The sequence below is a fragment of the Atractosteus spatula genome, chromosome 17 (genome assembly GCF_055471065.1).
Source record: "Atractosteus spatula isolate fAtrSpa1 chromosome 17, fAtrSpa1.hap1, whole genome shotgun sequence".
Lineage (NCBI taxonomy): Eukaryota > Metazoa > Chordata > Actinopteri > Semionotiformes > Lepisosteidae > Atractosteus > Atractosteus spatula.
In genome coordinates, this window is record NC_142722.1 from 19072647 (window position 1) to 19087626 (window position 14980).

General features: G+C 51.5%; 1 protein-coding gene across 1 annotated transcript in view; it reads left to right on the forward strand.

The window, feature by feature from the left end:
* sez6l (seizure related 6 homolog (mouse)-like) overlaps window positions 1–14980 on the forward strand; it is a 30314-nt gene that overhangs the window by 7979 nt on the left and 7355 nt on the right. Inside the window, exons 2-6 of the mRNA XM_088935498.1 lie at window positions 10328–10861; window positions 12699–12835; window positions 13192–13387; window positions 13476–13661; window positions 13786–13957. Of these exons, the coding sequence (XP_088791624.1) occupies window positions 10328–10861; window positions 12699–12835; window positions 13192–13387; window positions 13476–13661; window positions 13786–13957 (1225 nt within the window). The remainder of the gene's footprint in view (window positions 1–10327; window positions 10862–12698; window positions 12836–13191; window positions 13388–13475; window positions 13662–13785; window positions 13958–14980) is intronic.

Sequence of the window (14980 nt, forward strand, 5' to 3'; positions counted from 1 at the left end):
CTCTCACTCCCTGTGTCTCTCTCACTCTGTGTGCTCCCTCAGTTTGTCCCTCACACTCTCTGTTTTCTCTCTTCCTTGATCCAGAATTGGGTACAAAATAATTAACAAGCATAATAACCTTTTACACTGAAAGAAAAAGGAAAGCCAGGTCAGGAATGTTCCTGGACTGGCCTGTGTGTGTCCAGCAGTAGCTCTGTCTCTGACCCTCAGGCTGTGTCTCCTCTCCCAGAGTGACCCTGATCAGTCCGGAGTCTGGTAGACAGTGGTAAGAGATAAGACAGGTTTTCATTCTGGGGAAAAACAGTTCCCACATGTCTGTATACCTGTGTAGCAGAAAGCAGAGCTCTCTCAACCTCTCTCTCCTGGCATCTCTCTGGTTATATAGCTGTGATCTCTGGGCTGATAGGTCTGTCTGTATCCTCTTTCTATGGCCAGCCTGTGGTCATCACGTTGTGCTCCTGGTTGTGTGTGTGTCTGGCGAGAGCAGACAGTGCGAGGGGGACCAATTCCACTCTGTCTCTGCTCCGTCTCTTCTGATCTCCTGTTCTCTCTCATCCAGACTGACTGCTTGATTCTTAAAAGTGCTAATGACTCTCTCTCTAGTGCTAACTGTGTTAATTGAGATTAATTGGTTTTGATGATAATGTGTGTTTTGGGTGAGGGCTGTTGTGTGATCCCCTGTGTTCTCCAGGCTGCAAAAGGATTGATGCCTTTTTCAGACACTGCATTAATTCTATTCACACTCTGGAAATACACACAAATGTGTGTCTTTGTTAAAATGTGCTTTTGGTACCTGTGTACATGTGCAATGAAGATTTTATGTGTAGTTTACAAGTATTATACAGTACATTCTATCGGAGTTTTCTGTGTGTAGTGTAAATAATCTGTTTTGTGTGTATAGTGTGAATGTACTGTGTGCAGTGTGAGTATGCTTTGAGTAGTTTGTGTATAGTGTGTGTAATGTCAGTAGTGTAAGTATGCTGTGAGTAGTGTGTGTAATGTGAGTAGTGTGTGTAATGTGACTAGTGTGAGTGTGTACTGTGAGTACAGTGTGTGTAATGTGAATAGTGTGTGTGTGCTGTGAGTAGTGTGAGAGTATAGTGTGTAATATGAGTAGTGTGTAAGTGTGTGTGAGTAGTGTGTGAGTACAGTGTGTGTAATGTGAGTAGTGTGTGAGTACAGTGTGTGCTGTAAGTAGTGTGTGTGTGTGTGTGTGTGAGTGTGTGTGAGTAGTGGGTGCGTACAGTGTGTGTAATGTGAGTAGTATGTGAGTACAGTGTGTGTGGTGTGAGTAGTGTGTGAGTGTGTGTGAGTAGTGTGTGCGTACAGTGTGTGTAATGTGAGTAGTGTGTGAGTACAGTGTGTGTGCTGTGAGTAGTGTGTGTGTGTGAGTGTGTGTGAGTACAGTGTGTGTAATGTGAGTAGTGTGCGTGTGTGAGTAGTGTGTGCATACAGTGTGTGTAATGTGAGTAGTGTGTAGATGTTTGCTTAGCAGTTGCTTCTTCCTCTCCAGAGGGGAAACAGAGCCCTCTCCCCATGTCAGACTTCAGATAAGCCCATCAATAATTCAAAGTGAGATTCTGGGGAGAGACTGCGGAGGGAGAGACAGTTTCTGTGTCTGACAGCCCTTCATCTCCTGCAGGCTGGCAGGCTGGGGGGATCACACAGCATTGTTAAACAGCAGCATGCCACCCTGCCCTGCGGCCTCTCAGCTCTGATGCAGGCCTGCTTTTCTCACACTTCTTGAGATTGAAGGCTTGATTGTTGTCCCTGATCCCGGGCTGAGACTTATAGGACTTTCCAGGGTCTGTGGGGAGGTCAGACACGTTCCCAGGTGAAGCGTTCCACTGGCACCAGAATTCCATGTGAGCTGTGCCCGGCAGCGCCCACGCGCTCAGTGTGTCTTCGAACCCCAGCCGCACGCAGCGGCTGTCTCCTCTGGGCGCGCCGCTCCACTGCTGCTCGGACCGCTTATTTATAGCAACTGGGTCAGCGTGACACAGCATCCATCACACACGCGCGCACGCACACACACACACACACACACACACACACACACACACACACACACAGGGACACGGATGGAGGGAAGAGACAGAGAGAGGGAGGAAAGACATGGAGGGGTGTGGGCACGGAGCAAAAGCGACAAACACAATCTGTCACCCTGCATCCACACTCCTCCTCAATCTGCACAGGAGCTGCGGTATGTCCACGTCGCTGCAGGGCTCAGACACCTGGCCTGCTCTGTGTCTGTCCGGCAGACGTCTTCAGCTTTTCATGTTAATACTGATCCCGCTCTGGAGCCCGGAAATCTCCAGAGGGCAGGAGGAGGGAGATGGGAGACGTATCCCAGGCGTGGTCTGTGGTGGAGGGTTGGGACCTGGAGACAGTGAAAGGCCAAGTTAGCAGGTGTCACCTACCAGTTCTGGGGGAGTCCACATGGTCAGTGTTGCTTTGTCAGGTGAGTAGAACAAGCGCCCAGCACTGAGGATCAGTTAGGAGCACCCGAATTAGCATGGTGGGCTACTCTCCTCTCACTCGTGACCCTTTGAATGTTCTCATCATCTTATTTACAACCACTGTCACTGGAGGCAAAATGGAAAGAGAGAAATCTGTCATTTCTCTGAGATCACTGGAGCAGTTTTACCAGCTATGCGCTGATGAATGTTACATTAGAACAATTGCTGCAAATTAATAGCTAACAATTATGATAAACGTTACAGCAACCAGTATCTGGTAATTAAAACTGTCCTGTGAGAGAGTCTCCTGCAGCTCATTCCTGTCCCACCTCAGGGTGTCAGTAATTAGAGTCTCTCCCCTGCAGGGTACAGAGCCTCTCGCAGTGTCTGATCAGTGGCAGCGCGGAGGAGACACAGACAGTGGTGGAGTCATACAGGGACACTCAGAGACGAGCAGGCACTCACACACCCCCATCCCATTCACAGCCTTCACAGCGAGGAAGTTCTCACACACAGTGCGACCCACCACAGACCTCCTGCCTGATCCCAGGACAGAGTCCTACAGGCTCAGGGTGAGGAGACACGGTTTCACCATCGGGCTCGGGGTGAGGAGACACGGTTTCACTATCGGGCTCAGGGTGAGGAGACACAGTTCAGTTACTGAATTTTCTTCCACCTCAGCCGTAATGTGTGGCACACAGCTAATTAAGCTCAGCTGTGTGTAATCAAGATCACTGTTCGCAGGTGCTGTGGACAGGGAACTGTCTGAAACACTGTCGCACTAGCAGGGATCTTCTGTGCTTTCTGGGCTGAGGAGACCTGGCCTGGCATCATCATTGAGGCTTGTAACTGACCAGACCACTCTCCCCTGGCGTGGACTCATGTTCATCAATTAGTGTAATTAACCGTCACCAGTAAAGGTCAGACAGTGGATAAGAAGGAAACCTTCACACATTTTTAATCAATTAATTAATAGGACACTAATGGAAATGTAATGCAACATGAAATCTTAATTCAGTGTAGATGTACAATGCTGAACATTGTGTTATTAAATGGCATGTGGTGCATTTTCAGCTAAGTCATGTGGGAATATCTGGTTAATGTATTTTCCCTGAATCAAACTAATAACATTAACATGCTGTGTTATATTCACCACAAAAAATATTACTGATGTTATTTGTAGATTAAATCTGTTTGTCAGTGTTTTGCAGAACTGCAGAATAAAATCTCTCTTGGCTTTTCAGTTTCTGAAGGAATGTTTTTTTTTGTTGACATAAGAATGGACACAATTATCAAGTGGGCATGTTGAGTCTGCAGACAGCGAGCTGCTGTGCTCACGTCCTGCTGCACTGCTGTCGCCCTGCATGTTGGATAGTGAGTGTTGCTGACGTAACAGTGCAGTGAGAGTTCACTTCTGTACCACTGCGACAGCGCTGACCACAGTCCACACAGGGTGAACCAGCAGAAAAATAGTACAACTACACTCTGTAGGAGCAAATATTATGGTACTTTAAAATCCCATTTGAGATCTTGCTGGTCATTCCCTGCTTGACTCACACACCCTGACTTCACGTCCCGGGAAAATATAGTCCTAGCTTCACCAGAAACATTGTTGTGAGGGACTCATCAAGTTTGTGCTGAGAAATTGCTGCACTGTGTTCAGTCGTGCAGTAGCACAGGGTTACAGGCCTGGAAGGCAGTGTGTTCAGTAGCTTCAATTTCAGTGTACTGGACTGCAGTGAATTCAATGGCTCAGTGTTAGAAGCCGGGTCTGCAGTGTGCTCAGTAGCTCAGTGTCGGTGTGCTGGGCTGCAGTGTGCTCAGTAGCTCGGTGTTACAGTGCTGGGCTGCAGTGTGTTCAGTAGCTCAGTGTCGGTGTGCTGGGCTGCAGTGTGCTCAGTAGCTCGGTGTTACAGTGCTGGGCTGCAGTGTGCTCAGTAGCTCAGTGTCGGTGTGCTGGGCTGCAGTGTGCTCAGTAGCTCAGTGTTACAGTGCTGGACTGCAGTGTGTTCTGTGGCTTGGTGTTACAGGCCTGGGCTGCAATGTACTCAGTGGCTCAGGGGGTTGCAGTGGTGTGTTCGGAGAGCTGCCTTTCTTTGTGTGTCATTTATCCAGCCCTGTTGTCAGCCCAGTGTATTGATCCTCTCTCTCAGCAGTCAAGTTGGCTCACTGTCAGACAGGCTGTTCAGCACAGTGCTATCATGCTGAGTTTTAAATTTAAAAATACATTTCTGAACACATCAGATGCCCCTGGCAGAAGGGTGAACCAAAAACGTCAGCGTGTGTGTGGCCTGTGTCCTGTCTGTGTGAGAGAGAGAGAGCCTGTGTCCTGTGTGTGTGTGAGAGAGAGAGCCTGTGTCCTGTGTGTGTGTGTGAGAGAGAGAGCCTGTGTCCTGTGTGTGTGTGAGAGAGAGAGTCTGTGTCCTGTGTGTGTGTGTGAGAGAGAGAGCCTGTGTCCTGTGTGTGTGTGAGAGAGAGCCTGTGTCCTGTGTGTGTGTGTGAGAGAAAGTCTGTGTCCTGTGTGTGTGTGTGAGAGGGAGCCTGTGTCCTGTGTGTGTGTGTGAGAGAGAGCCTGTGTCCTGTGTGTGTGTGTGAGAGAGAGAGCCTGTGTCCTGTGTGTGTGTGAGAGAGAGAGAGCCTGTGTCCTGTGTGTGTGTGAGAGAGAGAGCCTGTGTCCTGTGTGTGTGTGAGAGAGCCTGTGTCCTGTGTGTGTGTGAGAGAGAGAGCCTGTGTCCTGTGTGTGTGTGAGAGAGAGAGAGCCTGTGTCCTGTGTGTGTGTGAGAGAGAGAGCCTGTGTCCTGTGTGTGTGTGAGAGAGAGAGAGAGTCTGTGTCCTGTGTGTGTGTGAGAGAGAGAGAGCCTGTGTCCTGTGTGTGTGTGTGAGAGCCTGTGTCCTGTGTGTGTGTGTGAGAGAGAGCCTGTCCTGTGTGTGTGTGAGAGAGAGAGCCTGTGTCCTGTGTGTGTGTGAGAGAGCCTGTGTCCTGTGTGTGTGTGAGAGAGAGAGCCTGTGTCCTGTGTGTGTGTGAGAGAGAGCCAGTGTCCTGTGTGTGTGTGAGAGAGAGCCTGTGTCCTGTGTGTGTGTGTGAGAGAGAGCCTGTCCTGTGTGTGTGTGTGAGAGAGAGCCTGTGTCCTGTGTGTGTGTGAGAGAGAGAGCCTGTGTCCTGTGTGTGTGTGAGAGAGAGAGAGCCTGTGTCCTGTGTGTGTGTGTGTGAGAGAGAGCCTGTGTCCTGTGTGTGTGAGAGAGAGAGAGCCTGTGTCCTGTGTGTGTGTGTGAGAGAGAGCCTGTGTCCTGTGTGTGTGTGTGAGAGAGAGAGAGCCTGTGTCCTGTGTGTGAGAGAGAGAGAGAACCTGTGTCCTGTGTGTGTGTGTGTGAGAGAGAGTCTGTGTCCTGTGTGTGTGTGTGTGAGAGAGCCTGTGTCCTGTGTGTGTGTGTGTGAGAGAGAGCCTGTGTCCTGTGTGTGTGTGTGTGAGAGAGAGCCTGTGTCCTGTGTGTGTGTGAGAGAGAGAGAGTCTGTGTCCTGTGTGTGTGTGAGAGAGAGTCTGTGTCCTGTGTGTGTGTGTGTGAGAGAGCCTGTGTCCTGTGTGTGTGAGAGAGAGAGAGAGCCTGTGTCCTGTGTGTGTGTGTGAGAGAGAGCCTGTGTCCTGTGTGTGTGTGTGAGAGAGAGCCTGTGTCCTGTGTGTGTGTGTGAGAGAGAGTCTGTGTCCTGTGTGTGTGTGTGTGAGAGAGAGTCTGTGTCCTGTGTGTGTGTGTGAGAGAGCCTGTGTCCTGTGTGTGTGTGTGTGAGAGAGAGCCTGTGTCCTGTGTGTGTGTGTGAGAGAGAGCCTGTGTCCTGTGTGTGTGTGTGAGAGAGAGCCTGTGTCCTGTGTGTGTGTGTGTGAGAGAGAGCCTGTGTCCTGTGTGTGTGTGTGAGAGAGTCTGTGTCCTGTGTGTGTGAGAGAGAGAGCCTGTGTCCTGTGTGTGTGTGAGAGAGAGAGAGCCTGTGTCCTGTGTGTGTGTGAGAGAGAGAGCCTGTGTCCTGTGTGTGTGTGTGAGAGAGCCTGTGTCCTGTGTGTGTGTGTGAGAGAGAGAGCCTGTGTCCTGTGTGTGTGTGAGAGAGAGTCTGTGTCCTGTGTGTGTGTGTGTGAGAGAGAGCCTGTGTCCTGTGTGTGTGAGAGAGAGAGCCTGTGTCCTGTGTGTGTGTGAGAGAGAGAGTCTGTGTCCTGTGTGTGTGTGTGTGAGAGAGAGCCTGTGTCCTGTGTGTGTGAGAGAGAGAGCCTGTGTCCTGTGTGTGTGTGAGAGAGAGCCTGTGTCCTGTGTGTGTGTGTGTGAGAGAGAGAGCCTGTGTCCTGTGTGTGTGTGAGAGAGAGAGTCTGTGTCCTGTGTGTGTGAGAGAGAGCCTGTGTCCTGTGTGTGTGAGAGAGAGAGCCTGTGTCCTGTGTGTGTGTGTGAGAGAGAGCCTGTGTCCTGTGTGTGTGTGTGAGAGAGAGAGCCTGTGTCCTGTGTGTGTGTGAGAGAGAGAGCCTGTGTCCTGTGTGTGTGAGAGAGAGAGCCTGTGTCCTGTGTGTGTGTGTGTGAGAGAGCCTGTGTCCTGTGTGTGTGTGTGAGAGAGAGCCTGTGTCCTGTGTGTGTGAGAGAGAGAGCCTGTGTCCTGTGTGTGTGTGAGAGAGAGAGAGCCTGTGTCCTGTGTGTGTGTGTGAGAGAGAGCCTGTGTCCTGTGTGTGTGTGAGAGAGAGAGCCTGTGTCCTGTGTGTGTGTGTGTGAGAGAGAGCCTGTGTCCTGTGTGTGTGTGTGAGAGAGAGAGCCTGTGTCCTGTGTGTGTGTGAGAGAGAGAGAGTCTGTGTCCTGTGTGTGTGTGAGAGAGAGTCTGTGTCCTGTGTGTGTGTGTGTGAGAGAGCCTGTGTCCTGTGTGTGTGAGAGAGAGAGAGAGCCTGTGTCCTGTGTGTGTGTGTGAGAGAGAGAGCCTGTGTCCTGTGTGTGTGTGAGAGAGAGCCTGTGTCCTGTGTGTGTGTGAGAGAGAGCCTGTGTCCTGTGTGTGTGTGAGAGAGAGAGCCTGTGTCCTGTGTGTGTGTGTGTGAGAGAGAGATCTGTAGAAACATCCTCCGTGTGCAGAGAAAAACTCCTAACAACGGGTGCAGGGCCGAATTAGGCCAGTACCCACTATTGATAAACATACAGAAAAGAATATTAAAGTATTGGCTACACCTAAAAAACAGTGACCAAAATTCCTACCACCACAAAGCCCTGCTGAGCCAAGAGCTGAGCCCAAAACAGAGCCCCCTGAGCCAGCTGGTCCTGAGGCTCACCGACCTGAGCCACACCGACACTAACCAGCCCCAGGACAGCACTGCTAGAGCACCACAACCCAGACTCAACCACATCACAGCACAGATCAAACAGCAATATCTCACACACTGGGACACACACACACAAACACAACATAAACTGGAATGTTACAGAACCTTAAACAGACAATACACACTAGCTGAATATTTGACCAAAATAAAAAATAACAAACAGAAACAGACCCTGACGAAGTACAGGCTCAGTGACCACAACCTGGCCATAGAAACTGGGCGACACAGGCAGACCTGGCTGCCCAGAGAGGACAGGCTGTGCTCCCACTGCCAGCGGGGAGAAATAGAGACAGAGGTGCACTTCCTACTGCACTGTGACAGATACTCTGGGATTAGAGAAACATTCTTCCCGAAATTCAGAAATCTAATCCCAGAGTTCCCACACCTGCCAGAATCACAACGGGTCCCAATCCTACTGGGAGAGAGAGGAGGGAACTCAGTTGAACTGGCAGCCCAGTATGTGATCTCCTGTCACAGCCTGAGGAACAGTGAGTCTGTCTCCCAATAATGCTCCAGCCGCCTACAGAATATGTCAATATTTTATAATATGTCTTTGTTGTAAATGTCTGTAATATGTCTGTAGATTTTATTTTACTTCTATTTTTGTTTTGTTTCATGTAAATATCATTACTTTCATTTGCTTTGGCAACACTGATTGTACCCATCGGTCATGCTAATAAAGCACCTTGAATTGAATTGAATTGAATTGAGAGAGCCTGTGTCCTGTGTGTGTGTGAGAGAGAGAGCCTGTGTCCTGTGTGTGTGTGTGAGAGAGAGCCTGTGTCCTGTGTGTGTGTGTGAGAGAGCCTGTGTCCTGTGTGTGTGTGAGAGAGAGAGCCTGTGTCCTGTGTGTGTGTGTGTGAGAGAGAGAGCATGTGTCCTGTGTGTGTGTGAGAGAGAGAGCCTGTGTCCTGTGTGTGTGTGTGAGAGAGCCTGTGTCCTGTGTGTGTGTGTGTGAGAGAGAGCCTGTGTCCTGTGTGTGTGTGAGAGAGAGTCTGTGTCCTGTGTGTGTGTGTGTGAGAGAGCCTGTGTCCTGTGTGTGTGTGTGTGAGAGAGAGAGCCTGTGTCCTGTGTGTGTGTGAGAGAGAGAGCCTGTGTCCTGTGTGTGTGTGTGTGTGAGAGAGTCTGTGTCCTGTGTGTGTGTGAGAGAGAGCCTGTGTCCTGTGTGTGTGAGAGAGAGCCTGTGTCCTGTGTGTGTGAGAGAGAGAGCCTGTGTCCTGTGTGTGTGTGTGAGAGAGAGCCTGTGTCCTGTGTGTGTGTGTGAGAGAGCCTGTGTCCTGTGTGTGTGTGAGAGAGAGAGTCTGTGTCCTGTGTGTGTGTGTGTGAGAGAGAGAGAGCCTGTGTCCTGTGTGTGTGTGTGAGAGAGCCTGTGTCCTGTGTGTGTGTGTGAGAGAGAGCCTGTGTCCTGTGTGTGTGAGAGAGAGAGCCTGTGTCCTGTGTGTGTGTGTATGAGAGAGAGTCTGTGTCCTGTGTGTGTGTGTGTGAGAGAGAGCCTGTGTCCTGTGTGTGTGTGAGAGAGAGAGAGCCTGTGTCCTGTGTGTGTGAGAGAGAGAGAGCCTGTGTCCTGTGTGTGTGTGTGAGAGAGCCTGTGTCCTGTGTGTGTGTGAGAGAGAGAGTCTGTTTCCTGTGTGTGTGTGTGAGAGAGAGAGCCTGTGTCCTGTGTGTGTGAGAGAGAGAGCCTGTGTCCTGTGTGTGTGTGTGAGAGAGAGCCTGTGTCCTGTGTGTGTGTGTGTGAGAGAGAGAGAGCCTGTGTCCTGTGTGTGTGTGTGTGAGAGAGAGAGTCTGTGTCCTGTGTGTGTGTGTGAGAGAGAGCCTGTGTCCTGTGTGTGTGTGTGAGAGAGCCTGTGTCCTGTGTGTGTGAGAGAGAGAGCCTGTGTCCTGTGTGTGTGTGTGAGAGAGAGCCTGTGTCCTGTGTGTGTGAGAGAGAGAGCCTGTGTCCTGTGTGTGTGTGTGTGAGAGAGAGTCTGTGTCCTGTGTGTGTGTGTGAGAGAGAGCCTGTGTCCTGTGTGTGTGTGAGAGAGAGAGCCTGTGTCCTGTGTGTGTGAGAGAGAGAGCCTGTGTCCTGTGTGTGTGTGTGTGTGAGAGAGCCTGTGTCCTGTGTGTGTGTGTGAGAGAGAGAGCCTGTGTCCTGTGTGTGTGTGAGAGAGAGCCTGTGTCCTGTGTGTGTGTGAGAGAGAGAGCCTGTGTCCTGTGTGTGTGTGTGAGAGAGAGCCTGTGTCCTGTGTGTGTGTGAGAGAGAGAGCCTGTGTCCTGTCTGTGTGTGAGAGAGAGAGCCTGTGTCCTGTGTGTGTGTGTGAGAGAGCCTGTGTCCTGTGTGTGTGTGAGAGAGAGAGCCTGTGTCCTGTGTGTGTGTGTGTGTGAGAGAGAGCCTGTGTCCTGTGTCCTGTGTGTGTGAGAGAGTCTGTGTCCTGTGTGTGTATGTTAGAGAGCCAGTTGCACTTCTCCAAAGATTCCTCACATTGCTGACACATGTTGGCTATGACTCATCCCTGGAGTTTGAATGGAGGGAATTTGAAAGTCTTGATGTTCTTCCAGGTGAAGCTCCTCAGACTCCTCCCTCGTCACAGGCCAGCCCTCAGGGCTCCCTGCTGGGGGCTCTGGGGCAAGGGCAGCCGCCTCTCAGCGGTGGGGAGGTTGCAGGAGATGCTCAGGAGCTGCTGGAGTCCGTCCTGGCAGAGAGGGATTTCCTGCTCAGCAAAAAGGGGGCCGCATTTCCTACAGCTCTGCCAGGAGACTTAAACCCCAAACGCATCCTGGCTGAGGTGGGGCGCCGAGGGGGGATCCTTTCTTCGAAACAGATGAGCGCCGCCCGCAAGAGACTGAGACTCCACGAGACGTCTGCAGCTCCCCAGCTGCTCACCCCAGGACCCACAGACAGCGAGCCAACAAGAGCCTCAGTTTCCCAGTGGCACTTTACGACTGGAACCCCGACGCCCAGCGTCCCCTCACTGCTCACTGCAGACATGCCCCCCACACTGACCCCTGGGAATGAAGAAAGACCAAATGCCTCCGCCTCCACTATCGACAGCATGACAACTGTCGCTAGCTCTGAAACCACGCAGGCTACAGGTAAGAGCCTGTTTGACTGTCCAGCAGGCTGCCTGTCTGATTGTGTGTCTGTCAGTCCAGCAGGCTGCCTGTCTGATTGTGTGTCTGTCAGTCCAGCAGGCTGCCTGTCTGATTGTGTGTCTGTCAGTCCAGCAGGCTGTCTGTCTGATTGTGTGTCTGCCAGTCCAGCAGGCTGCCTGTCTGATTGTGGGTCTGTCAGTCCAGCAGGCTGCCTGTCTGATTGTGTGTCTGTCAGTCCAGCAGGCTGCCTGTCTGATTGTCTGTCTGTCAGTCCAGCAGGCTGTCTGTCTGATTGTGTGTCTGCCAGTCCAGCAGGCTGCCTGTCTGATTGTGGGTTTGTCAGTCCAGCAGGCTGCCTCTCTGATTGTCTGTCTGTCAGTCCAGCAGGCTGTCTGTCTGATTGTGTGTCTGCCAGTCCAGCAGGCTGCCTGTCTGATTGTGGGTCTGTCAGTCCAGCAGGCTGCCTGTCTGATTGTGTGTCTGTCAGTCCAGCAGGCTGCCTGTCTGATTGTCTGTCTGTCAGTCCAGCAGGCTGCCTGTCTGATTGTCTGTCTGTCAGTCCAGCAGGCTGTCTGTCTGATCGTCTGTCTGTCAGTCTAGCAGGGTGTCTGTCTGATTGTGTGTCTGTCAGTCTAGCAGGCTGCCTGTCTGATTGTGTGTCTGTCAGTCCAGCAGGCTGCCTGTCTGATTGTCTGTCTGTCAGTCCAGCAGGCTGCCTGTCTGATTGTCTGTCTGTCAGTCCAGCAGGCTGTCTGTCTGATTGTCTGTCTGTCAGTCTAGCAGGGTGTCTGTCTGATTGTGTGTCTGTCAGTCTAGCAGGCTGTCTGTCTGATTGTCTGTCTGTCAGTCCAGCAGGCTGCCTGTCTGATTGTGTGTCTGTCAGTCTAGCAGGGTGTCTGTCTGATTGTCTGTCTGTCAGTCCAGCAGGCTGCCTGTCTGATTGTCTGTCTGTCAGTCCAGCAGGCTGTCTGTCTGATTGTCTGTCTGTCAGTCTAGCAGGCTGCCTGTCTGATTGTGGGTCTGTCAGTCCAGCAGGCTGCCTCTCTGATTGTCTGTCTGTCAGTCCAGCAGGCTGTCTGTCTGATTGTGTGTCTGCCAGTCTAGCAGGCTGCCTGTCTGATTGTGTGTCTGTCAGTCCAGCAGGCTGCCTGTCTGATTGTGTGTCTGCCAGTCCAGCAGGCTGCCTGTCTGATTGTGGGTCTGTCAGTCCAGCAGGCTGTCTGTCTGATTGTCTGTCTGTCAGTCTAGCAGGCTGCCTGTCTGATTGTGGGTCTGTCAGTCCAGCAGGCTGCCTCTCTGATTGTCTGTCTGTCAGTCCAGCAGGCTGTCTGTCTGATTGTGTGTCTGTCAGTCTAGCAGGCTGCCTGTCTGATTGTGTGTCTGTCAGTCCAGCAGGCTGCCTCTCTGATTGTCTGTCTGTCAGTCCAGCAGGCTGCCTGTCTGATTGTCTGTCTGTCAGTCCAGCAGGCTGCCTGTCTGATTGTCTGTCTGTCAGTCTAGCAGGCTGCCTGTCTGATTGTGTGTCTGTCAGTCCAGCAGGCTGTCTGTCTGATTGTGTGTCTGTCAGTCCAGCAGGCTGTCTGTCTGATTGTCTGTCTGTCAGTCCAGCAGGCTGCCTGTCTGATTGTGTGTCTGTCAGTCTAGCAGACCTCCCACCTGATTGTGCGTCTAGCAGACTGCCTGTGTATCTGTCAAGCCTCTGTGTATCTGTGTAGCTCCCTGTGTGGTCTCTACATGAGAGTTGTACTCAGACTGGTTTAGGGCTGCCTGTGTGTGGGTCCTGTGACAGTGAGTTTTTGTACCGTACTCTCTCCTGTTTGTCTCTCTTGGAACGCAGTGTCCAGGTGCAGTGTGGGTTTCTCAGACCCTGAAGGCTATATTGACTCCTCGGATGACCCCCCTCTACCCTCTGGGAGCTTGCTGGAGTGTACTTACACTGTCACTGTGTACACTGGCTATGGAGTGGAGCTGCAGGTACATTCTGCACACTGTACCCCAGCACTGCACACTAACATACTGCACACTGTACCCCAGCACTGCACACTGTATCCCACACTGTACCCCACACTGCACTCTGTACCCCACCACATTGTACCAGATGTGTAACAGGACTGTCCTACTCTACTGGGACTGTAGCTCCTATTGTAACAAAACTGTTCTACTGGACTGTGACTGTAGCCCCTCTTGTATCTGTAAAAAAGAAGCTGATTAAAAAGTCAGAGCTGTTCTTCTGAGGATGAGGTCAATCGGTAAACTAGTATGTACTGTATGTTATTGTCCAAGTGTCTGTGGGAAATTCAGGTCATATGTGTCTCTGTTGCCCCCTACAGGTGAAAAGTGTAAATCTGTCCGAGGGAGAGCAGCTGTCAATCAGGGGCGTAGATGAGGGCGGGGCCCTGCTTGTCCTGGCCAATGAAACACTGCTGGTGGAGGGTCAGGTGATCCGCAGTCCAACCAATACCATCTCGGTCTTCTTCCGAACATTTCCTGAGGGGGGGGTGGGAACCTTCCAGCTGCACTATCAGAGTGAGTCTGGGCCTTCCTGCCCTAACTCTTCCTTTAAAATGCTACAGAAGTGTTTGTCTGTCCATGTGTGACGGTGTTTGTGTGTTAGTCTTCAGGCTGAGCTGTGCGTTGCCACGGCGTCCTCACCATGGCGATGTGTCAGTGCTGGACCTGCACGCAGGCGGCATGGCGAAGTTCCGCTGTCACCTGGGATACCACCTGCAGGGGGAGCCCCAGCTCACCTGTCTCAACGCCTCGCGGCCACACTGGAGTTCCCACGAGCCGACCTGCCGGGGTGAGGTGCATAGCGTCCCCTAGAGGATGGGTAGATATTGTTCATTCCAGTGAAGACTGGCCCTGCAGTGCAAACACAAGCCTTTAGAAACTGTTTTCTCTCTCTGCTCCTCTCCCTCCGGCAGCGCTCTGCGGAGGGGCAGTGCAGAACGCTACAGTGGGTAGGGTTCTGTCCCCCTCGCCCTCCACCAGCACGAACGACAGCGCTGCCATTAGCTGCTCGTGGACACTGGAGGCCCCTGCTGGACAGAGACTGCACCTGCACCTGGAGAGGCTGGCCCTGGGGCCCACAGACAGGTGTGCCAGTCTGTACCAGAGAGAGAGTGTCCGTCTGTGTGAAAGAGAGAGAGTGTCAGTCTGTGTGAAAGAGAGAGTCAGTCTGTGTGAAAGAGAGAGAGTGTCAGTCTGTGTGATAGAGAGAGTATCAGTCTGTGTGAAAGAGAGTGTCAGTCTGTGTGATAGAGAGATCTGTAGAAACATCCTCCGTGTACAGAGAAAAACTCCTAACAACGGGTGCAGGGCCGAATTAGGCCAGTACCCACTATTGATAAACATACAGAAAAGAATATTAAAGTATTGGCTACACCTAAAAAACAGCGACCAAAATTCCTACCACCACAAAGCCCTGCTGAGCCAAGAGCTGAGCCCAAAACAGAGCCCCCTGAGCCAGCTGGTCCTGAGGCTCACTGACCTGAGCCACACCGACACTAACCAGCATCAGGACAGCACTGCTAGAGCACCACAACCCAGACTCAACCACATCACAGCACAGATCAAACAGCAATATCTCACACACTGGGACACAAACACAACATAAACTGGAATGCTACAGAACCCTAAACAGACAATACACAGTAGCTGAATATTTGACCAAAATAAAAAATAACAAACAGAAACAGACCCTGACGAAGTACAGGCTCAGTGACCACAGCCTGGCCATAGAAACTGGGCGACACAGGCAGACCTGGCTGCCCAGAGAGGACAGGCTGTGCTCCCACTGCCAGCGGGGAGAAATAGAGACAGAGGTGCACTTCCTACTACACTGTGACAGATACTCTGGGATTAGAGAAACATTCTTCCCGAAATTCAGAAGTCTAATCCCAGAGTTCCCACACCTGCCAAAACCACAACAGGTCCCAATCCTACTGGGAGAGGGAGGAGGGAACTCAGTTGATCTGGCAGCCCAGTATGTGATCTCCTGTCACAGCCTGAGGAACAGTGAGTCTGTCTCCCAATAATGCTCCAGCCGCCTACAGTATATGTCAATATTTTATAATATGTCTTTGTTGTAAATGTCTGTAACATGTCTGTAGATTTTAT